General features: G+C 38.0%; 1 protein-coding gene across 2 annotated transcripts in view; it reads right to left on the bottom strand.

Annotated features, from left to right (window-relative positions):
• LOC145985063 (uncharacterized) overlaps positions 1-24,966 on the bottom strand; it is a 224,514-nt gene that overhangs the window by 115,030 nt on the left and 84,518 nt on the right. For both annotated transcript variants that reach the window (XM_083118618.1, XM_083118619.1), the window contains 4 exons: positions 15,396-15,479; positions 15,015-15,087; positions 12,986-13,063; positions 10,690-10,778 (listed from right to left, as the gene is read on the bottom strand). In XM_083118618.1, the coding sequence (XP_082974744.1) occupies positions 10,690-10,778; positions 12,986-13,063; positions 15,015-15,087; positions 15,396-15,479 (324 nt within the window). The remainder of the gene's footprint in view (positions 1-10,689; positions 10,779-12,985; positions 13,064-15,014; positions 15,088-15,395; positions 15,480-24,966) is intronic.

The raw sequence follows: 24,966 nt of genomic DNA, 5'->3' as shown, positions 1-24,966 counted from the left end.
GAATTACCCTTAATACAATAAATGGTTACATTGTCTTAGACACCTTACATCATATTATTTTAATATGCTTCCGAATATTTGATTACATGACATTATGCCTTCTGGCATCGGTCCGGTTATTGATTTAAGAATTGGGGAGCGAGTGGGGGGGGGGGAGACTTCGTAAGCTGACGCAACTAGCATCACAGTGTTTGCAATAGTTACTACAACTTGGGAAAATAGAATTGACATTATCGTATCATTGGACATGAATAGCGGACAATCCATGTGAAGGGGCTATAGATAATAGGAAATTACTTTCTCTTAGCGTAATCCAGTTTCAAGAAGACAGAATGAGAGTGTAAAATGAAGGCTTAATTTCAGATCTGTCATTGGTTCTCAGACAATGGTCCATAAGAAGGGATTTTCTTCTCATCGGACACCTTGAGGAAAAGTAAAAAAAAAAAAAGAAGTAAAGTGCTCCCCTGTGCTTTGCACCACACCATGAAGGCGTATAGGGTGTGTGAAGAACAGAGCTTCAAGGACAGATCTTTCAAGGAAAAGTAACGGCAGACAATTTTATATTCGAAAAAATACAAGTTCTGAATTTAATGAATTTTCGTGCCATTACAAGTAGATCATGTAAGATATATTATTGTCCCTTATGGACAGACGATGGAAGCTACAATTCTTTTATATCCCAACGGACTACTAATTTGTTAATAAATCAGTATACTAAATTTCATCTTTGTAGGTGTGGTTGTTTCTGATATGCTGTTAGTTGATAGTAGGACGGATATGACCATTGCTTATTTAGTTTTCCTGCTTATGCTGATTAGAGAAACGATTCAAAATCTATACTTGTGCAAGAAGAAGAAATTTGAAAACTTCCCTCGCAACATCCTTTGTAGGTAAAAATAAAATAAAACAAAACCATATCCGCTGGAATTATATTCAGTCATGTTTTTGCCTTCTTCCGACCACTCATTATGCATGGTATGGCCGTTGGCATGGGTGACATACTTTTTGAATCAACATGGATGGGTTGGAATACTATAGTGGAACCACGAGCAAAGCAACCTGCGCAGACCCGCGAGTCCTGTACCCCCGCGAGTAGGGGAGGGGGAGAGTTGACCATGCTTCCTTATGGCCCGAGGTGGAGGGAAGAAGGGAAAGCTGCGCGGGGACTTGTCCTCCCAAGGTTTTTTTCCTTGTGATCGATCTAGGCTCGTTGGGAAAACTCTTCTGGTAACCTTGAGCGCAATTGTTGTGTGAAGCCCCCATAGTAAAGCCAGGCCAATGTGTGTTGCTCTTTGGATTTCACCCTTGTCGAGGGTAACACATTGTTTGCTTCGACAGGGATGGCGAGGGTGAGGCCAGAGGCGAATCCACGAACAAAAGAGGAAATAAGCTTTCACTTACATCAACCATGTCAAATTCAGTTTGTAAGTAGGGCCGCATATCTTGGAGGTTGGCCCAGGCGGGAGGATTCTAGTGATTACTGTTCCAGCATCGGTATATTATATAAAATATATTGAGAGTCCCCACCCTCAGGTGCCAAAAAATTAGCAACCGGAGGAGGACGCAACAACCAGAAGGAAAAATTCCCCCTCATCCCCCTTCACAAATAACCCTCATTAGAACTGAATGACTCCATAATTACGCACGTATGTAATTGTAATGAAAAATATTTTAATTTTAGTTCTTATATAAAAAGGAAAAAAAGTAAAGTGCTCCCCCGTGCTTTGAACCATGCTATGAAGGCGTATAGGGTGTGGGGTTATATATTTTATGAAATAAAATCAAACTGAAGTATATTTTGGCAGTTAGTGAAAGTATTTTATATGTTTGCTTCAAGCGTACATCGGTTACAATTGCTGAAAACATAAATAAAAATAATAATAAAAGGGGGGGGGGACAATTCTAGTTTCATGTCCGACACTGTTTTAGAAACCAGATTCTCAATGTCCCAATGTCCGTACTATTTTTTTTTTTTTTTTGTCAGTAGAAAATTCTTAATGCAGACAACAAATGTGTATTAGTCATTGTTGATCGTTGGGCTCTTTCATTTATCTTCATAATGGAGAACAGGTGTTCACAAAGGAAAATGCTTCCAACATCACTAAAATTCCAGCATCAAAATGACTTATTCGAGGATGCTGCTCTGGGATATTTAAGAAAAATCTAGAAACGCTAACCTTGTGATGATATTTCTCTCTCAATCCGGAGTTGCGTTGTATTTAAAAAAGTTCCATTTCAAGGTCGGACTTGCACACGCACCATCAAAGGAAAAGGAATTAGCGAATAAGAAAATTCCCCTTAGAAGCCTTGAACCCTGTTTTCAAATTCATCAATGCCGATCTCGGTGACAGAGTGGTTAGCACAGCGCGCTACGACGCTGGGAGTCCTGTGTTCGAATCTCGGCCTGGGCATCAATGTTTTTGTGAGAGTCCCTTTCATTATATCATCGCTCATCCCCATCTTCGTGTTTAACCAAAAGCAAAAAGTGAAGTAAAATAAAGCAAATCGATAAACAGTCAAATTAATCAAGTTTTAAGTTACTTATAACTTGTATGTGTAAATTGTAAAATATATATGTTACTAACTTAGATAAAGGAATACTGTATCTTTGCTAAATGATCTCTACATCAATGAAAATATTTCTGTTGTTCACGGAGGGAAATCATGACAAGCAGTTATTCTGTCACACTGAGATGAGACTCGCATCCTCGAGTAAATACAGCTAACTGAGCAAGCCCACAGACGTTCATACTTTCATCTATTTGAAGCAAAAACGCAACAAAACCATAAAATTATGATTACAATTTTTCATTTTGACATAGCTTGTTAAGTGACCAATCCTCTCCTCATCTGTAATTCTGATATTTTAACCTTTGATTTTATTTCGATTTTTGTTATCTAGCATCGCTTTTGTGTCACTTTTGTCTATCGGCAACTGCGATGATGCGTGACAATATGATGAAATGGAAGAAAGGGCACTCACAAAGAACACACATGTCCAGGCCGGGATTCGAACTTGAGAACCCTCGAGTCGAGTCGCACCGCGGCACTGTGATAACATAACCACTCCACCAAGGTGGTCGACAACTTTATTTCGTAACAAAGAAATATTTTTGAGTGAATACACATTATCAGGAAACAAAATATCAACACTTTTCACAACAAAAATACGCAATCTCCTATTTCGTTTGAAAAATTCTACATTCCTCTTCTATAGTCATTTTCTTACTACCACAAGTATTACGCAGCGGCAAGGTTGTGTGAAACTTTTCCAGAAACTGAATTTTCTTCACGGCAAAACCTTCGCAATTGACTCGTTAGCGACAGAAAGTATCCATGCTCGTCTCCACCAGCCAGCAAGATATTTCTATACTTCAGGACCAACCTGTCAATAAACTTGCTTAATAGGCAGCCTCCTCCCCCTTTTAATGGAATGCAAGAATGTAGGTAAATATGTTAATCTGGTGAAGTGTCGATGAGTCGACGCTTGTTTTAGGAGAAAAAAAAAGGGGTAACTTCAATTGTACCGGTATATATAGTCCTCTCTGCATGAAATGTAGGTAGGGCCAAGGCGAGCCGCATCAAGAGATGCTGCGGGCCGCTGTTAGGAAGCGCGAGGCCCTTATATTTTGAAATATGAATATGTATACACCTGCAATTCTTCGTAAAATTATACACTAAAACTCACATAATTATTAATAGGGTGCGGATATGTAGGCACTAGAAATATCTCAAATAGGCAGGCAAATAGGCACCCAAAAAGGATCAAAATACACTTAAAAAGTACTGAAGTAGGCACTTAAAAGGCATCCTAAAATTAAAAATTAAAAATTGCACTAAAATTGGCTAAAAATTCTGCCTTTAAAAAATTGTCACTCTTTATGAACCGTTATTTCATATGCTTCTTATCTTATGTTGCTTTCCGCCATTTTACTGAATCGCGACGATGAGGATGGAGGATCATTAAATGAAATTGCTGAAATACCGAGTACAGGAATCGCACGCGGAACCTTGGGCCGCCTAGTCCTTTGGTATTTTGAAACCAAGGATATCTTCACAAATTTGAAGCGTAGCCATCTTATATCCTTTTCCAAGCACAACAAATTAAATGAGTACTTTGACTCCTACAAGCTTCCAGTTGAAATAAAACAGGAGAAGAAGTGGTGGGTCAGCTTCGTTTTGTCGGAGTACGAGTCAACAACCTATTTCCAGTTTGCTTACCCTGATTAAGCGACATTTGGAATTTACAAAGATCTGACATTCCGTCAAATCTGTCGAATATCAGATTTCAGTCAGTTCAAATTAAACAAAGGCTTGCCTTCTACAATGCAGGGTAAGTCAAAGGGGGGGGGGGGGGAAAGCCGAAGTAAGCAGAAATTGCAGAATAGGCATTTCAGGCACGGTCAAGCAAAATAGACACTAACCCAAAAAATAGGCAATTATAGGCAGGATGAAAATGCGTTCTTGAACTAGAAACGCCATGAAACGAACTTAAAAAGCATTGAAGCCTACGTTATGCTATAGAAGAATAGAAAAGGCAAATGGGCAAAAATCTGCACACTAGTTATTAATATTGCGTAATTATTGCCCCCTTTAAATTTCCCTTCAACCATCAACAAAATTTGGCTGCGTGTAGAGGATATCAAGACAACAATTTTCCGTAATAACTATTGCTACTTTAGAATCTATTTCAGGTCCACCAGCCCTCGAAAAACATAATATTCTTATCTTGTGTATATGTACCCATGCATTGCAGATTCATCGTTGCCAACATACTAAAGACATGAAGCGGGATCATAGGCCAGTCAACAAGGGATGATTTTGGGGTCCAATAAGGAAAGAAATCAGGGAAAACTGGAACAAATGTTATTGCTTTCCTGAAAGGGTTCTTATCAACAAATTAATTTTGCACGCCTCTACAACCCGGATTTGGCCGCCATCTTGGAAAAATGGCGCCCAAGATAGGTTTTTTGCAAATATCTATCTCACTTGGAAAGCATTGTATAGCAAAAGAGGTTATGAGAAAAATGAATCTACATAAAATTCTCTACTAAAAGGTTCTGTGCATTTTTCTTCCAGGATGCGGCTTTTGGGTGCTAGATGAACGAGAAATTTTACTTTTTTCCTCCTCACTCCACTTTGCAAGAGAGAAAGACAAGGAAACGTTTTTGCACTGTAACTTGCATAGGTACTAAAATACCTATTCTAAATGTTCTAAAGACTTTCTTGAAAAGGTATTTTCAAGTGGTAATATATGTATATTAATCACTCGTAAACAATAATTTTATAGTATTTAATACAAAACAAATGAATATAATGTCTGTATTTCTTGCTACTGTTAGAAACCAAACCATCCCTTGTCTTTTACCAGCAAGAATTCTTGTAATACGTATGAAAAATATCATCACAGTTGTCGTGAGCTTTCAGATCGAAGCAGACCATAATCTACCCAGGGATTTCAAACCGATGTGATGATATGTCCCCCTTTAGTCTATAGTAAAACATTCCCCATGCAAGCGCGAACAACAGACGTGCTACGATGCACGGTATTGAGAACATGGGGCAGTTGGAGCGACACGTGCAGCTTGCTTCGAAAAGTTGCATTTATCTCTTAAGATTAGGTTCCGTCTCCATCTTAAAGTTTTCTCTGAATTGATCTTGATTTTTTAGTAAAATATTATTTAAATTAAAACTGGACACAACGCATCTCTGATTTTTATTTCAGAAGTGATCGCTTCAGTGAATCTCTCTTATTTTGTTCAAACTTGACATTTGCCAAATGCTCAACATTGAAGACATTCCAACATCATGAGCATTGGAAGGATTGGTTTTCTTATTCCCTATTACTCTTGTAACTATTGGCTTTATACAATCAAAAGCAGGGATCCCCGATGGCGTAGTGGTAATGTTGTCGCCTTGTAATCAAGGGGTCCCCGGTTCGATACCCAGTGGAGGCACATAGTTGTTCGAATCCCACATGAAAACTGTAGGTCCAGTCCCGATTAGCCATATTGTGTATAAAGTGGACTTAAAACTCAAATGCAATCAAAACAATCAATCAAAAGCAGGGAATGGTGCCGAAGATGAGAATCACTGACAAAAGAACTGAGAGTCTTGTTTATCTCTTTATGTACGAGACTTTCGTGCATCGACATGCAGCTCATCTATTTTATCTGTGAACTGGTAACTAACTAACTAACTCTCTAGCCTTCTTAAACCCGAAGGTTTATGGCCGCAGCAACACAATCCTTCTATCTGTTTCTATCCTGGGCAAGATCAATCTTTCCTATCCTTACCGATTTCCTTTAGGTCCATCGCAACGTTATCCCTCCATCTTCCTCTTGGCCTTCCTACAGGCCTCTTACCATCAAGTTTCCCAAACAGTTTCCCAATTGCCTATCTGTGAACTAGTTAGTAGACATGCCAAAAATCCACTTGGTTAAAACTGAGTTGATCACTCCTCTGCCATCCCCACAACTCTTCTTGGAGCGCATCACGGACGGCTCCATCGTCATATCTGACAAGATCCCAGACCAAATCTTTTCTGATCGTGTTATTGTGGTTTGAATTGTTGTTTTAAGTTTACTTTATGCACAGATAGACAATTGGGACTGGACTTACAGTTTATAGTGGGCTCCAAACCACTGAGAAATGTGCCTCCACCGGGCATTGAATCCAGGAACCCTCGATTACAAGGGCGTTTTAATGTGAAATAACCTTTTTGGACCAAGTCAATATGTTCCTTTGAAGTTATCTTCTATTTTTGACAAAATATATTATCTCCTGCACTCAGGGACGCTAAACTATATCCTGTAAGTACTGCATGCAGTGATAAAAGCAATTGAACCAATAAATGACGTTCTATGAGAAAGAACAAATGTAAAAAATCTAGTTTTATAGAAGAAAATTAGCAAAACTTCATGTAAAACATGTTTCCATGAGCTCTGCACTTCCAAATCGGGCCTGAAAAAGGACTTAAAATTTCTCGCTCATCTAGCACCCAAACGGTGCATCCTAGAAGAAAAATGCACAGAACCTTTTTCTAGAGGATTGTATGTAGATCAATTTTTGTCATAATGTCTTCTGCTGTAAAATGGTTTCCAAGTTAGATATTTGGAAAAAAACTTATTTTGGGGGCCAATTTCCAAGATGGCCGGCCAAATCTGGGGTGGTACAGGCGTGCAAAATTAATATATTGTTAAGAACCATTTTATGAAGATAATAAAATTTGTTCCACCTTTCCCTGTTTTTTTTTTTCCTTATTGGACCCCCTTGTTGACTGGCCTATCATGGTAGCAGAGAATCTGACAGAACGACATTCCAGATTTTAAATTTCGTTCAATTCATGTACGTTGCTTAACGTGTTTGATACCTTTACGTTACAAATTTTCTAAGTTTTATTAAGAGATATTCATATCCTTGTCTGTCAGTAGCGTATTAAAAATTTTGTCGTTTTACAATAGAAAAAAACGTTAGTGGCATCGGCATGTGATTCATGGCTGTAAGCACACAGGATAAAAGTGGTATATTTTGAGGGCTCGTACTGTCAAAACGAGACCTCAACGAACAAAATGTTATCGAAAAAATTTCGTTCACATTGATGTCGTTTACATGCTGTGGAAGGATGTCGGTGTTTCACAACGACACCCTGTGTTAGTGTATATCCATATACGTATATAAATATAAATGTGTTTGCTATTATATCTTTACCAATGCTCTAAGTTGGGTATTCGGGGAGTTGTATTTCTCCTCAATAAAATATTTTATGCAAAGATACCCCCAAGGCTAGAACAACTTCTCTCACCTAACAATTTCCAGTACGAGCGCTGATCTTTACACATGGTTTCGAACAAATATGAATATTTCAGTTAATATGTTATAGTTGCGTATTTGGAGAACACAATGCAGCTTAACTCTCCTATAACATTTCTCTCTCACCTTTCGTGTAGCAGTCGTGTAGGTGCTCCTCTACCCGCTCACCAAGGTGGATGACAACCCCCCCCCCCCCCCCCGAAAATAAACAACTGTTATTTTTAACGTTTGAATATCGCGGAAACTATTCGTTTTCTGATTTTGAAATTTAGAATACTGAAACACCTCCTGAACACGAACATGATGCATTATATATATATTCTCGATTGACCCTTGATAATCTTCATTAGATAAGATGTCCTCGTTGGCACGCCCGATCCTTCTTTCAGGTAAATAACGGAATCAATTACAGATACAGAGATAAAATTCTATGAACTAAAAATAGTATCACTTTCTACAATAGGATATAATATATCGACCTGCTCGTCTGTCTATCTGTAATGTTATATATTGATATTTCCGATTGATAAAGGCCTGTGGAGTATCGCGTTTACCTTGTAAATGCTGCTGAAACTTGTTTAGCTTCTACTGTCACAGTAGGGCGTAATTTTTAGAATTACTAAAAATATATGCTTTTGGCTTCCTGATTTGTCGGCAGAATAGTAAGAACAATTAAATCCTAAACACGAAAGCGATATAGAACACGAAGGAATGGAAGTGTACAGTGTACGAGCTACAGAGGCTTAACTACAAACGTAGAGACCCCTTCCAATGTTTCAAGATAGGTTCCCAATTGATTTGTACAATTTACTGCCCATGCGTCTTGTTCGCAAATTGAAAGATCGTTGAATTTCTACACTATAATTTACGTGTAAAACAGATGTTCTGAATTGATTTCTATGCCATGCATATGAAAAATACATTACTGAAAATATAATATATCCAAAAATAGATTATATTAATTAATTTCATTTTTCCGGAAAACTGGATGAAGGAAAGTGATTTTCCTCTGTAAGATATTAGAACTCATGCGCTATGTATTTAATTGAATGGTTAAAAATGGTTTATTGGAAGGAAGGGAGGGAAGAAAGAAACATAAATAGCGAGAGAAAAGCAGGTTGGCTCACTTCATATAACGACCTCTGACTCTTGTCATTCCATCCACCCTGCAGTTACTCCCCTAATGAGCTACGAATCAAGCGTTGAAACCACTGGTAAGTTATGAATGTTTTTGTCCTCTTTGGTGTGTCATACAATTGAATAATTCATATGCGTTTGAGTGAAAAGCAAAGAAAAACAAAGAAGGGTATAAAAGGGAAAATGATTTTAAAAATCATGGTACAGATTACAAAAAGAAGTAAAACTGGAAAATTCTCATTCTTAGTGTTTTCGTCGACATGACCAAAAGGCAAACGTGAAAGGGCATGGACTCAGTGGAAACTTTCTTCCCAGAAGCGAGGGGGAGTTATAGTAAACACATGTCCACGGTGCACCATGGGAGGTCTTTGTCCCCTGCGTGGAAAGGAGGTGGGGGCGGTAGAGAAGTACTGTGACGAGCACGCGACAGTGAGTCCAAGGACTTCACCCCCTCTTGCCCCAGACCCTTGGCGGGCTTTCGTGACCTTGAGGAGAGCGGAGTGTGAAATCCGAGATGTGTTACTTATGCCTACAGACCGTTAATATAGGGACATTTGTGTGAGTGTGTATATCACTACCGGCACCAGACCTACGTTCCGAGCCACACCTGGGAAAAGGACCACAGACTGAGAAAGCATTGGGCTGCTTGAATATATTGTCGAGACGGTCCGAGGACGTCCTCGCATCTACGGTCGGCAAAAAATGTCCTCGGACTGCTGATGTGTTAACACATGGAAGTCCTCGTTTACACGGGTAAACCAACGCACATGCAGGCACGCACACACACACACACACACACACACACAGAGAGAGAGAGAGAGAGAGAGAGAGAGAGAGAGCAATAGATAATAAAATAAATACATCCCCAACTCGATTAGATAGGGCAGTTAATACAGAAATACTGATTTTTGCAGTGCAAACTATTTTCAAGGTGCTGTTCGACTAAACTATTCACAATTTAAGCTCTCTGTATTCAGACTAAGCAAGTGAATCTCGCACACAATTCAGCTCCATGGTGCGATCAGAGTGATATTGGAGTTGCTGTGTTCTCATTCAATGTGCCTTCCCCAGGTATTGAACACCTTCATTACAAGGTGACGATGCTACCACTGCGCCATCGAAGAGGCCCGGCACTCAAAGAGCTAGGAGCTATGTTGCCACATTAATGATTTCTAGACTTAGAACTATTTCAGGGGAGTTGGATAACTTTTGGAGAAGTGTACATTCTCAGCATCAGTTGTAAAAATGAAACTGATACCTTCTCTCTTAGTGGCCACGGTGGCTGTCGGTAACGCGTCTGACTACCATGCTAAAGGTCTTGGGTTCGATCCCCGGCTGGTTCAAATCCGGGAACTTTTCTAACGATGGAAGCGGCCCCGGCGCTCACCCAGCGTCGAATAACATGGGTACCTGGGGGAAACCCTGGGGGGTAAAGGCGGTCAGGGGCATGATGCTGATCACATCACCCCCACTCATGACCGGATCAAGAAAGTGTGAGGCATTACCCCCACACCCCCTATACGCCTTCATGGCGTGGTGCTATGCACAGGGGAGCACTTTACCTTTTTACCTTTTTACCTTTTTTACCTTCTCTCTTCTTGTTTTTGTTTTGGTTTGTTTAAAGTACACTTTCCTAAAGCTAATTGGGACTAGACATACAGTTAAAGTCAGATTCTAATTACCACTTAATGTTATATCAATATGAGTATTAACTGAACCTTACTGTGACTACATTCTTACCTTCTTGATGAAGAACCTGTATTCTGAAACTGTCTTCAGATCCATTAATACTCTCCTTGTCTGAGTCATCAGTCTGGATGCTGTCATCCCTGTAAATATAGACAAGAAAATTAAATTTTTTAATTACATGCACTATGTCCTGATTTAAAATCAAGTTATAAGTTTCAAGAGGAAATAAAGAGCATGTTTCTTTGATTAAGTATAATTACTAGACAACCCTTAGGATGCAACTGAATGATGAACGATCCTCTGTCAATAAAGTGCAAGGGCAACATCATCATGATCAAACCCCACCTAAAGATAGTACTTTAGTAAGGATTACATTTGTGATATATTCAGTATAAATATCAAAAGTACTGTTAGAAACAGATATACATCAGAAGTGAATCTGAAATTAGATGGTAAATATAAAGGATTTGTTACAGGCGTAGGAAGTTTTGCCAATAAATTACCATTTCAAATGGTAACTGATAAGGGTATAAAAATTAAAATGAAACCTTCACATTATGATTATCACACAGAGACATGTATTTAATGTGCAAATATGGAGTATATTTTGAGAAAAATTCTGAAATATGGAAATAATATGTAAAATATGAGCCAAAACCTAATATATGTACAAATATGGAAGATAAAAACTGAATTTTTTGAGTCTACATGCCAAGATGTGCAAAGATAATACAAAATATAACCGATTTCAGCTTCACACACAAAAATATATTTACATATAAATCCGTCCCCTGGTCATTTGTGTTAACTTCTATCATTTGAAGGGAAAACTAACAAAATGTCATTTTTAGTGGATAACCTTGAAGTCAATATTAGGAACAGTTCATTTACAATTTATGTTTGGTGACTGAAATGATTCTAAGCCAAAGAAATCCTAGCAATGTTAATTTGCAGAAACTGACAACTGATAAGAAGTACTGGACACTTCTCATGTAAATAAAGATTTGTTTCATAGAAATACGTACAGATACAAAAGCAGAAAAAAAATCTGTGCAAAATAGTGCAAGTCAAATGCATAGTTCTGTTTTCCACATGAATAAATTGAATATGAATACTGTCTGATTTTATAAATTTGTTCATTGAGTAGAATGAAGCTGAATGTCCAAAGCATGTTGTAAGATCTGTGTAATTTACAAGTGTATTGAAGGGCATGTGTGATGATAAATTAATCTACTCACACAATTTTCCATCATATCAGTAGTCTTCAGTTTACAAATTTGTTTACCAGCTCTGGATAGCCATAAACCATAACTTCCTCGAAAACAACCTTAGTCAACAGTGATGCAATTTTCTGTTCTACAATGGTGTCACAATTCAGGATGACAGTTGAATGACAAAATAATTAATCTTAGCTTTGTGAACATATACATGTGGCTCGCCCTAATAGCAAGCAAAAACACTAAAAATTCGGAAAACAGGAACAAAAGTAGACACTAAAAATAACAAAAAGCATTAACTTTAAATATTGTGATTAATGGAATTCTTCAAATTCAAATTCTCTCAACCAAAATTTAATACTTCCATAACATTAATGGCTGTGATACTATAATGCAGGCAGAGGATTGTATAATAATTATAAAATTTTTGATTTAATAGAAACAGTATTATTGTATATTTATACATTCATTTCATCATTTCAAAACCAAGAAAAATTTCAAAATATCTGTACTAACTTCGAATAATAGAAAAGTTTTATATTGTATATCAACAACTGCACTGCATTCATGAAGAAACAGTCATGCCCAGGCAAGATAAGAACCTGAGGTCTTTCGTATGAAGGTTGTGGGCCGACTGTTGAACATGCTCAGTCACGGTGTGGTTACAAGGTTAAAAAAAAAAAAACAGTAGGCTTCCTCTCAACACAAGAGAAGATAATGTCATGGAGACTTTCACTTTTTCTTCTCACATTTATAGGCGTCATTGCCTTATAATCAAGGGGCCCTGGGTTCAATATCCAATGGAGGCACATATTGGTTCGGATAAGACTTTAAACTGTCGGTTCAGTCCCAATTAGCCTTTCCGTGCATAAAGTGCACTTAAAACAAAAACTCAAAAAACTCATGTTTAAGGGGGTCTGCACTCAAACCCAAGAACTTCAGAGGTATAATCAAAAGTCAACCACTTGATATGCTCAGCCACTGAGCAGAAAGCCATTTTTGTAGCCTAATACTCTTACCATGACAAGTGCCTTAAATTTAGAGCTTCCAAGCAATTTTTTTTTTTTTTAAGCCTTAAGATAAAATAGTGCATGGAAGTTCCAAGCAAATTATGAATACACAACACTTACTTTTTGTGAGGTGTCCATTTAGATGTTTTTTGCTTCCTAAGTTTCTTCTTGTCTTCAGGCTGTTTGCTAGTTTTCTTCCTGTAGAAGTGAAACAAAAACAGTCTCCGTATAATGGCAGAAAAACAGAAGTCAAAATAAAGTTACACTTTGTAAGGCTAAGTTCAGCTGATACTACCTGTTTCACATTCTGAAACCTGGCTTCTCCAATGATGAGGCAGTAACGTTGTTGTCTTGTAATCAAGAGGGGTCAGGTTCGATACCTGATGGAGTAACATAGTGGTTTGGATCCCACTTTATACTCTATGTTTATTTCTTATTAGCCTGTGCATAAAAGTGGATTTAAAACAAACTTAAATCTATACACTTACTAACACATGTCATACAGTGGAATCTTGTATGTTTTTCATGGGTTTGATGTTATCAAATTTAATATAAAAAGTGCCCTTCATAAACTCAAAGCTCCAAGTATTATGAGACACAGGTGAGAGCATAATGGCTTCCACTTTCCTCCCCATATAGCAACATTACTGGGTCAATATTCTTAAATTGCAGCTTGTTGCTAGATATAAATCAGAGGTTTAAAAATGCATCCACATATAACCTAATAGTACAATTAATTTTTACAACCCATGATTTCAGATGGACACGTTCAGCTCTGGAAATATTAAGTATTAACGTTTTGGAGCCCAAGGCCATTTTCACATGATGCCTGAGCCGATTTTGAGCAAAATGCAGTTTCAATTAAATGAGTGTAGATCGGAGGCTAATTGCCCTAGAGAGATGAGTGATATACCGTTGTACGCGGAACGAACCAGAGATTCAGACTATATAAAATTTATGCAAATTCGGTGTATATGTGGTGGGGGAGGGGGAGAACACTCAAAATTCCAAAATTTCGGAAACAAATGGGATTTCCCCCCCTCCCCCCACGGAAAAAGTACATGACAGTGTCGACATGCACATGGAAATTATCGCTGATATGTAAGGAACACAAAAATATTTGCATTATTATTGTATGACCAATGTAACGCGAGTTGTACCCCCAAAAGGAATGGTCAGCATGCCACTGATTCAAGCTTCAAAATGCAGCGTTACCTTGAAATGACTGTAGCTCAGAGGCTAATTGCCTTAGAGAGATGAATGATATACCGTTGCACGCGAAATGAATCACAGATTCAGACGATATAAATTTTTTTGCCCATTCGGCATATATATAGAGGGGGAAGGGGGAATCCCCCAAAAAATCATTTGTTTTTAGAAAAAAATGGGGTTCCCCCTGTAAAAAAGGCCATGAAAAGGTCAACATGCACATAGAAATTATCACTGGCATGTAAGAAACAGAAAAATATCTGCATCATTACAGATGTGATTTTAAAAACTTATTTTAAAAACAATATCCACTTTTCAATTATTTTTTTTTTACGTTTAAAATCTGAAACATCTCATTTAGCATTGGTGTAGAAAATCATTCCTTCTGCGTTCAAAACAGAGCACATTATAATTTTAGAAAACCACAAAAGTTTTCAAAACAAACACACACATAAAAAAAGTTATCAAAAACCCATTTTCTGAACTTTCATTATTTTTTTTTTTTCCAAAAACTGGTTTTGAATTTAGTAATTAAAATCACTTTTCTGTCACTTTTGGCAAATCATGACAAATGAGAATGAGAAATAATTACATGAAACTCATGAAGGGACACTCACAAAGTACACCCATGCCCAGGCTGGCTCTCAAACCCAGGAAATTCATATGCAAGATCAAAAGTCATCATTTAACATACTGTGCCACTGAGCCAGCATAAAATAAGGAACAAAAAAACAAACCAGTAGCTATATTGATACATATTTTTTCTCTCTTGTCTGTCAAAATAGTGCAAATATATCACAAATGAAATTCTTTCTGAACAATAACAAATCTATCCTTCCATAAGTCATTCCCGTGTACATCACTATGCATAAAAACATTCCTGTGTTAGTGCCACTCAAGTGGTAATATAAATATTATGCACTTAGATGTCGATACATACCCTTCAGGAGCCTCTTTCTTCCTTTCAAGCAAGTCAGTTGTTACTAATTTCAAAACTTCATTCTCCTTTTGTACTGAAATAGATAATGAAAAAATATTAGAAATGAATTACAATTTGTGATTATTTTGAATATATATTTATCTGCAACAACTGTAACAAGAATTTGGAAGATGAAACTAACAAAACTATATCTTCCAAGTACATTAACTATGGCAAGAGTATTTTACATGTTTGGTTACAATAACTAAAATGTCCGTTTATTATTACTTTATTTCCCTTAACACGATAATAGAATTCATGCAGTATCTGTTCCGAAACAAAAGCACTGTGGGTGTGGTCAATTCTGGAACTAACATTCAGTAGTAAATGCACAAAACAAACCTTTGCGGTTTTCTGCCTCAGCTTCATTCAGCTGTTCCCTCAAATCATAAATTGATTCAGCATGTTTCCTTGTCAAGTCACCAACTGAAAGAAGAGAAAAAACATAAATTTAATTAATGATTAATAAAGAACTCTTTCCTCTTCTTCTCTTAGGTTTAATAAATAATATAAATATGTAGTATATATTATCCATATTAAAATCAAAATTAAAATACCAGAATCATTTGGTATGAGAATGAAAAGATTCAAAAGCAGAGTTGAGCAAGTTATTTAAAAAGAAAAGTACCATGTTACAGTTGCTGGTAATGAATTACCATTATCACTACTTTACCTCAAGTATAAATTACTGTTACTTTCCCATACAACAAAACATTTACTGGTTTGCACAACTATTACATCTTTTCTCCATAGCGCATGTTTTCCCAGTGTAAATGTACATGCAAAAATTTAAAATAACACAACAAAGCATGTTTCAACTTGGCAAATATATCCTCTACTTCTGCATTTTTCAATGTAACATAATTAAAGAAATGCTAAGTAACAAAGAGCAGTTACAATTACTCTTGTAATTTTGGAAACACATTATTAACACAGAATTTTAAGTGGAAAATGCAGGCTCAACCAGGACTATGGTTTACGGATTATGTACATTGCATCAAGTGTACATTCTAGACATCCAACATGCAATACGAAGAATAACTCGATGTAAATAGTATTGTAACAAGCAGAGAGGGCTGTGCAATATTTGAATATATCAATATTAAACAGAGGAATGGCGTATGCAAGTAAGGGGGTTACAGGGTTTAACCCCCCACCCCTCCTTGAGCTTCTGAAATATTATGAAAAATGCTGTGGAAAAAATTCAAAATGGCCAATTTATCAGTCAAAGATCTGCGACAAAAAACAACAACCACCACCACCACCACCACCACCAACTCTGTATAAAAATAATCTTTAGTATTGTCACCTTTATCTTCCATTGGTGCATGAATGTTTATTAAAATAATTTTACACCACCTACCCTGTAAAACTGCATATGATATCCTATCATTAATAAATTCTACTGTTTTAAGAGCCGAGATAATTCTATTATTTATGAAAAAGCCTGTTCCAAAATTATGATTTTCAGTACCACCATAGAAAAAAGTATAATTTTTAGTTTTACATTCCCTTCTCCTGGCCACCTAACTTCCTGGACAGCTACTACATCTAATTTATACTTAACTATCTCATTAACTGTACACTGAAATGCCCCAGGCCGGTAAAGGCTCAGAACATTCCAGGTGCCTAATTTAATATCCTTATTCCTAATGTACATCTTAATCTTAGTCCAGGGACCTCCCAAAGTAGTCCCTGCCCGGAGATTCGAATGGGGGACTATTTTAACTAAAAAATGCTCCCAGAATTTGATAAAAATCGAATGACTAGATAGAAAGTAATTTTGCTCTATTAATTTCAATACTATATTTATGTAGATCTCTACTACTTAAAGTAGCAGTGGTGTTAGTAGTATTATTAGTAGTAATGCAGCTAATTAATTAATTATAAGTATTATTAATTGATTGTGATTATTATAATTTAATTAAAGTATAAAAAAACAATGGTAGTGTGAATTTGGACAAAGTTTTAGAAATAACACCCCCTTTGATAAAATCCTGCATACGCTACTGAAACAGAGTTGTGCAATATTTCAATATATCAATATTAAGTCAACAGTTTTAAAATATAAAAGCATCAATATCATAAAAATAACAACCATGATGTATCAATATTGATAATATTGACCTCAATACATCAATATTGATAATATGAATGATGGTGAAATCGAAATCACCATTATCACCATTCTTTAATTTGTCATTATTAAAGTACATGTTGGTCCAGGGGTTCCCATCCAAGCCATAGATGCATCCCCCCAAAGTCATTCATCAAAATCTCCCCCAAAAGAATTTCTCATCATAACCTGCCTCACATACACACGAACACACACAAATATAGTTTGGATAACGACGCAGTAATTGATTTTTGTTTGAATGTCTTTCTTTTTTACAAATTTTTGGAATATGTAAGCTTTAGACAATGAAAATTGACAGTATTTTATAATTATTCAGTCAGTCGAATTACAGGAACACATACAAGTTAAACAAATCGTGCCTGAAATCATCCAACACTACAGCCGGGAAGGAATAACCCGGCAGTGACGTTACTCCCTGCTAAGTCAGCGTTGCTGACTACTATGAAAGGAACCATGGCACGAGTAAGAGTACGAGCAGTAAAGATCGCGGTGCAAACTACCAATCTTCAATTTAATGTTTATTTTATGTTTGTTTATTTTGATTATTTCGTATAATTCGGCTTTCAGCAAACCTTCTGCATGTAGAACATTGTGAGATGACAGCCACGACTTCATTTCATCCTTTCTACTTTTTGATGTTGGGATTTTTTCCACTAACTTGTTCTGGTACGGAGCATTGTCGTACACAATTATGGAACATTGTTGTACACAATAACAGAGTTTGGGGGCAGATTGGGAAGAAGCTGTTCTTCGAACCACAACAAAAAATTGTCAGTGTTCATCTCCCCATGATAGTCCCCAGAAGATGTTTTTGAAAGGAACACTAACTCCACCCCCTCCACAAATCCACTTTCACCACCTTCATGTACAATAATAAACCTACCCTTTCCTGTTGGCACTTTTAACCCCCCCCCCCCCCATCAATCTTTGGAATCCAGCCAAACTTTGGGGACAGTGTGGTGTGTGTTCACGAAACTTTCATCCATGTAAATGAAAGACCGGTAGTTTGCTCTCTGCGCAGTTCTTTAACTTCACGCGAAAATGATTGCCGCCCGCAACGCAACAATGCTGTTTCGTTCAAGGAGTAGCTTCCTGTTGCTTACGCTATGTTTTTTTAAATCTGAACACTAATTTTCTTATGATCCTACGCAACGACCAATGCAAACCCTTAAAATTAATATTTTCTTGCAGTTCCTTCATCGGTTTATGTACGGTGACAACAATGCCTTTCGTGCATAAATCATGGATTGAGCGGCGCATGACTGCTTCATCAAAAGAATTCAGATTTGTGACCCGTTACTGGGCATTCGGTCAGTTTTTGCCTGCCATTAAAAAAGGTTCCCCGCTCGCACTCAAAACACTTTTGTCTTTCTCCTTCAAAATTCTCCACACAGATCTTTCACTGACACCTGTCGCCATGGACGTTCTGTGAACAGCTGTGGTTTTGTTTTCATTGCAATCAAAGTACTTATACACATTGAAAACTATTTCTCTTGCATCGCTGTGCAAGGGCTTACCTTTCTTTACACCATGGCTCATTCTACAACAATGACAAAACCAGCAAAACAATAAACCCCTCTCTAACAAAGAAACAAAATAGCCTGCAATCCCTCGCTCGTAGCTGCGGTTTGTTAGACTAATGTAGCAGTGTGGAGGTTTGCATGCCTGCATCACCCCTCTCAGAATGATTTTGATTGGTTTGCACGTCACCTTGTCGTCTGCTCTAGCGAATGAGCCTTCACTTCTGGAGGGAGAGGTGAAGGTGGGAGATGACGGCACTGCCAAGTTATTCCTTCTGTGCTGTAAACCTGAAGTCCTCATGTCGGAAGTTACAAGTAGACTCAGAACTATACCATGGCCGAGAATTAAAAGACTAAAGAAAGAAAAAGCATGGCTCACTTTCATGTTTGCTAACATAAAATGTACAAAACTGCTCAGGCTCACTGCAAGGATGAGAACGTGCAATGGCGCTACAGGTAAACCAGTATTCCTATGTCTTTCCTCACCCCGCCTGTTCAGTCAAGTGAAGTGTTAAGTTGAATGTGCGTGAGTTCTTATTTCACGGGGCAAGACCCCTTGCTTGTTGTGAATGGTTCATCATTTATCTGGAGTATCACCCCTTACCCTTTGTGTTCCTCTCGCTTAGCCAAGCGAGTCGCCACAGTCTGTCCTAGCCTGTACTAAAGATCCCCCATATTAGACTTTAGACGATATGTGCGACCCAATCCATCTCCAGACAGGCAGTGAAAATGAAAATGGGGAAATCATCACCTCCGATTTTCCTGAAATCTTAATATGTGAAACTGTGAGAGAATCTGAGAAATGCATATTTTATATATATTTTTTTTTTAATTTTCACTCGAGATATAGCTGTTCAAAGTTGGCCATTTTGGATCTGTCAAATTTTTTCAATTGCAATATCTTCTCAACAAATATAGATAAATGAATGTTTTTTTTTTGTTTTGAAGTATTTGTGTTTCTACATATTATAAACAAATAATATCTCCAAAACCAACATTGGATCAGCAATTAAAAAATAAACAATTTTTTTTTAAAAAAATTGTTTATCTCAAAAACACCAATCTCAAAAATTCTAAAAATATTACAGAAGTTGTATTGAAAAGGGGAGCACATCATCTCGCTTATCGAATTTTCAATGATTTTTTTTTTTAAAAAAAAATCCAATTTCAGACAAATTTGAAACCATGGAAATGTTCTGAAACCTTCCAGAATGTAACAGAACCTTCTAGAACTGTCTGGAACCTTCCAGACAATTCTAGAATGTAACAGAACCTTCTAGAACATTCTGCAACCTTCGAGATAATTACAGATTGTAACAGAACCTTCTTTAATTTTTTTTAGGTAATTCTGGATGTTTGGCCTAGCATATAAAAGTGAGGACACATGGAATTCACAGTCCAGTTGTCAACAGGCAAACAAAAAGAGAGAAGTTCATCACATTTGTGGTCCAGCAGTACTAGAAAGCTTTTGTGCAAGGATTACTCATTGTAGGTGATTACATAAAGTAAAGAAGTAAAGTGCTCCCCTGTGCTTAGCACAACGCCATAAAGGCGTATAGGGGGTGTGGGGGTAACGCCCCACACTTTCTTGATCCGGTCGTGAGTGGGGGTGATGTGATCAGCATCACGCCCCTGACCGCCTTTACCCACCAGGGTTTCCCCCAGGTACCCATGTTATTCGACGCTGGGTGGGTGCCGGGGCCGCTTCCATCGTTAGAAAAGTTCCTGGATTTGAACCGGCCGGGGATCGAACCCGGGACCTTTAGGATGGTAGTCAGACGCGTTACCGACTGAGCCACCGCGGCCACATAGGTGATTACATAGGATACCAATTCATAAGTGTTTGTAACCGGAAACAAGGGAAAAATGAGGAAATGAGAGGAAAAAATGGCTTCACAATTTGGACAGAAGAGAATTAAATGTGCAGATTACGGTCATGTGCACAAGAAAGTGTGTTACAAAACAAGCAAAAGACCAGACTTTATTGTGGTTGGCGATCTAAGTGATTGTTTTCTGAGAGGTTTCCTAATGACGGAGCGAATCCAAACCATCACTTGTACTCCAAATGCTAGAATAGATTGAGTAATGAAGAATACGAGCTACCTACTACTGTTGCAACTGAAGATGGCAGTAACACACCCTTTGTCTCTGAAAATGAAGAGTTGCAGCAGCTAAATACACTAGTGTCCAAAAATTAAGCATAACTAAGATTCGAGAAAATATGTTGTTGAAGACAAATCAGAATGGCACCAAACATTGTAGGAAGGATCCAGAGCAAAGTAAGGATACAAAATATCAAAGGAAGGTTTATTATGGCAGATATACGAATTTGAAAAGACTTACCAAATCTGAATAGAATCTGCACAACAAAAGAGTGGTTAATATGGAGTGTGGTTACCCCAAACTGCTACACAGGCCTCACAGCATCGTGGCATGCTCTCTACAAGGTGATTCAACACCTCTGCTGGCAGCTGACCCCATCGCTCATGAAGAGCTGTGCAAAGGTCTGGAATTGTTGTTGATGGCAGGTGGCAGGCTGCAACTCGTCTCTCTAAAGCATCCCAGGCATGCTCTATGGGATTCATATCCGGAGACCTTGCTGGCCAGTCCATGCGGTGGATATCTTCACCTTGAAGAAATTCGTCCACCATGTTGGCTCGATTCGGACGGGCAATATCATCCATGAATATGAAATTTGGGCCAACTGCACCTCTGAAAAGTCGCACATATGGTTGCAGGACCTCGTCTCTGTAGCTCTGGGCATTAATGGTACCATGAGTGAAGACGTGCAGCTCCGTATGCCCATTCCACATGATGCCTGCACACACCATTACGCCACGACCACCAAACTGGTCCCTTTCCACGATGTTGGTGGGATTGTACCAGCTTTCAAGTTATCTCCAGACTATTGTGCGGCGGGATTCATCTTGCAAACTGAATCTGGACTCATCTGTGAAGAGCACATTCCTCCATTCATTCAGTGTCCAATTGTGATGGTGTTGACTCCACTGTAAATGGGCCTGCCTGGACGACCTTGTACTTGCCTACAATTAACATCTCCTGTGTCTTGAAACTGTCGCCAAAGCCTGGAAATGACACTTTGGTTCACAATGAGAGCTGCTCAGACTACGGTCTGTATCTGACCTGCTTCAAGGCGTCCGATTATTCTACCCTTCAAAACAGGGTCTAACTGGCATCTTTGTGGGATATTGCATCTGTACATTACACACTTTACCACGAGAGCACCTCTGTTCACCAAGAGAGAACACTAACGAATGAGAACAATCCGGGTTTGATGTACTGCGATTGTGTACCTTTTGATCGTGGGCTTATTCGACGTTGGTGTGATCTTGTGGCGATGCAGTAAGGTGAGTCACACTCATTGAAAATTAATTACGGGAATTCCTTACCCTTCTCTGCTTCTATTTCTCTGTTTTTCTGATTATGCTTAACTTTTGGACACTAGTGTACAACAGCATCAGCAGTTTGAGTGTCACCTGTTAGAAAGCCTGGTTACCTGAAAGGCAATCCATAATCATATGTAAGAAGAAAACAAAAATAGTTTGTAATAGCAGTAGATGTGTCAACTGGAAGGATTCTGTCCAGAATTTTTCAAGCTGAATCGACCTCCCCTTTGGCAGAACATAATGTTATTCCACAATGTGAGTGTTGTGAATTATGGTTAAAAAATATAAATACATCTGTTGAGTCATGCACAACTTACAACCAAAAGGTTCAAGTTATGTCTATTGTTCCCAGATCTATTACTAAACAGCAGATATTAGAACACATCCCAAATTCTACCAAACACATGATTGACAAATCACGAAGACTGGTGGTAGAGAAAGGAATTTTTGGCATACCAGACCCCTACTGTGGACATCCCATTATGGACAAGGACTTATAGACAGAAGTGTCATTTTACACAGACGATAAATGGGACTACAAGGCAGAGTACTAATCAAAAGGATACTGTTACTGGGCTAGAAAATGGTCAAATAATTCCCAAAATTAAAGGCTATATGACAAGGAGTATTAGTGAAACATACAGCCTTTTCAAACATGAGTATCCAGAAATAAAGATAGGTAGAACAAAATGTTTCTCTTTGCATCCTAACTGGGTAATACCACATCCAACAAGAGATGTTTGTGTGTGTGTGTACAGTTCAAACTTCAATCTCTGTGTAGTTACCCTGAAAAACCTGCTGCAAGAAAATGATTGTTGGGACAGTCTTGTGAGTAAGGTGCTATCATTAGTTGTGTGTCCTATGGAGAGTGAGTCATGCTTATTACAAGAATGTCACAAATGTCCAGGCCAGGGTGGAGTCACTCTACAAACCTTACAACTTGAAGAAGCAGCAGAAGAGAATGATGAAGTAACCTATGCAACATGGGAAAGCTATCAACTTGTAAAAAAGACAGTGGCATTCAAATATTTTCATCAATAATTTTCCAAATGGACTGTGAAGGCTCGTCATTTGTTTTTATTTTACTCCCGCTGGGAGCTTCTTGCAAGAACGCGGAATTCTGGGACTGTGATATTCTAACACAGCGGCATGGTGCATGTCGGCTCGCAGCAGCGGGAAGAACATTTTTCAGCTAGCTTATCAGATGTGGGCTTTAGTGTATTTTATCAGTGTCCAAACGCATTTAATTACTGTATAATGCCATGTGAATTAAAGGACTTGTATCATATACAAATTTGTTGCTGTATCCGTTGTTCCAGCTCTATGGTAAGGTATTCAATATGGTGTCATCCCCAGAGATGCTAGTTTCTTTCATGGTGTTACCTGGAAGGAATCTACAGACATTTATGGTCCTCCGCATTCCGGATATAGTGACAGTTTGTTTCGTGCAGGTCAGTGATCATCAATTGTGACAGTGCTAATTGTGATAGTGTTACAAAACAAACAGTGTTTTTGGTTTGCACGCATACATGTTTTCCGCGCTTTCATAACGAACATTGTTACAACGCATTTTGCAGTGACCTTGAACTTGGTTGCGATTACAGTAGCATCAATCGTCACGGTACGGTGGAATCAGCTGTTTCAGGAACTCTTGTTTCGTCGCACGATGATGCATTCTCTGTTTCTTCACCACCATCGTGGGAGGAGGGATTGAATTTCTACGCAAGCATCAAAGAAGCAAATCGGTGAGTAAGTCTGGTTCATTTCACATTTCCTTCCTTGTATTTTCCTTACCTTGCAACCATGGCCGACATTCAGCATCTTAGCAAAGAAAGAAATGCATGCAAGCGCAAACTCAAATGTATAGCTTTGTATGTTGATACTTACGATGAAGCATGAAGCAACATTCTAACAATCAAGACTCGCTTGGAGCATTTAAACGAGGTTTGGCTAACATTAGAAGAAGTTCAAGACAGCATTGAACTACAATCAGTCGAAGGTGAACATGACGTGGCAAGAGAAAAAATTGAACGCATGTCCTTTGATTTGAAAACAAGGATGCAAATTTTGATTGATGAGCATGTCACAAAGCCAGTTTTCCCTGAAACTACACAATCTGCATCACGAGGAAGTACGCAGGTGAAACTTCCGGTAATTGCATTACCCATTTTAGCAGTAATTACATGCAGTGGGTGTTTTTCAAGGACACGTTCATGTCGCTGATACACAACAATGTAGATATTTCAAATGTTCAGAAGTTTCAGTATTTGCGCGTATCGTTGAAAGGCGAGGCCTTACATCTAATTCAGAATTTGCCAATGACAGAAGCAAATTACGCTATAGCTTGGGAGCAACTCAATGAGCGATACGACAATAAAAGGTTGATTGCAGTCTCACATGTAAATGATATTTTAGATGTCAATCCAGTTGTAAAGGAGAATTGTCAGGAACTTCATGCATTTACAAACACTGCAGTTAGCTCTATTTCAGCGCTCAAAATGATAGCTGAGAACACGTCGTTAACTGATATAATTTTAGTTCAGCATTTTGTTTCAAATCTCGATCCTGCAACAAGAAAAGCATTTGAACTAGAAAGTAATGATACTGAATTTAGCACATTAGATCAGCTCTTTAGTTTTCTAGAGCACAGATGCCAGGCTCTTGAAAAGATTAATCCAGTTACAAGTGAAGGTAACAAGGTAGCAACAAAATCATCTACAAATATGCACAAGCAGTACAGTGCTAAATGTCAACAATCTTCGAATTCATATGTTACAACAGAATCTTCATTGTGCATGTTTTGTAAAGCAAACAAACATTGCTTATTTTCGTGTGAAGCCTTTAAGAAA

This window comes from Lepisma saccharinum, chromosome 3 (genome assembly GCF_977018435.1).
Source record: "Lepisma saccharinum chromosome 3, izLepSacc3.1, whole genome shotgun sequence".
NCBI lineage: Eukaryota > Metazoa > Arthropoda > Insecta > Zygentoma > Lepismatidae > Lepisma > Lepisma saccharinum.
The sequence above is the reverse complement of the archived record's forward strand: the minus strand, read 5'-3'. Positions and strand labels throughout refer to the sequence as shown.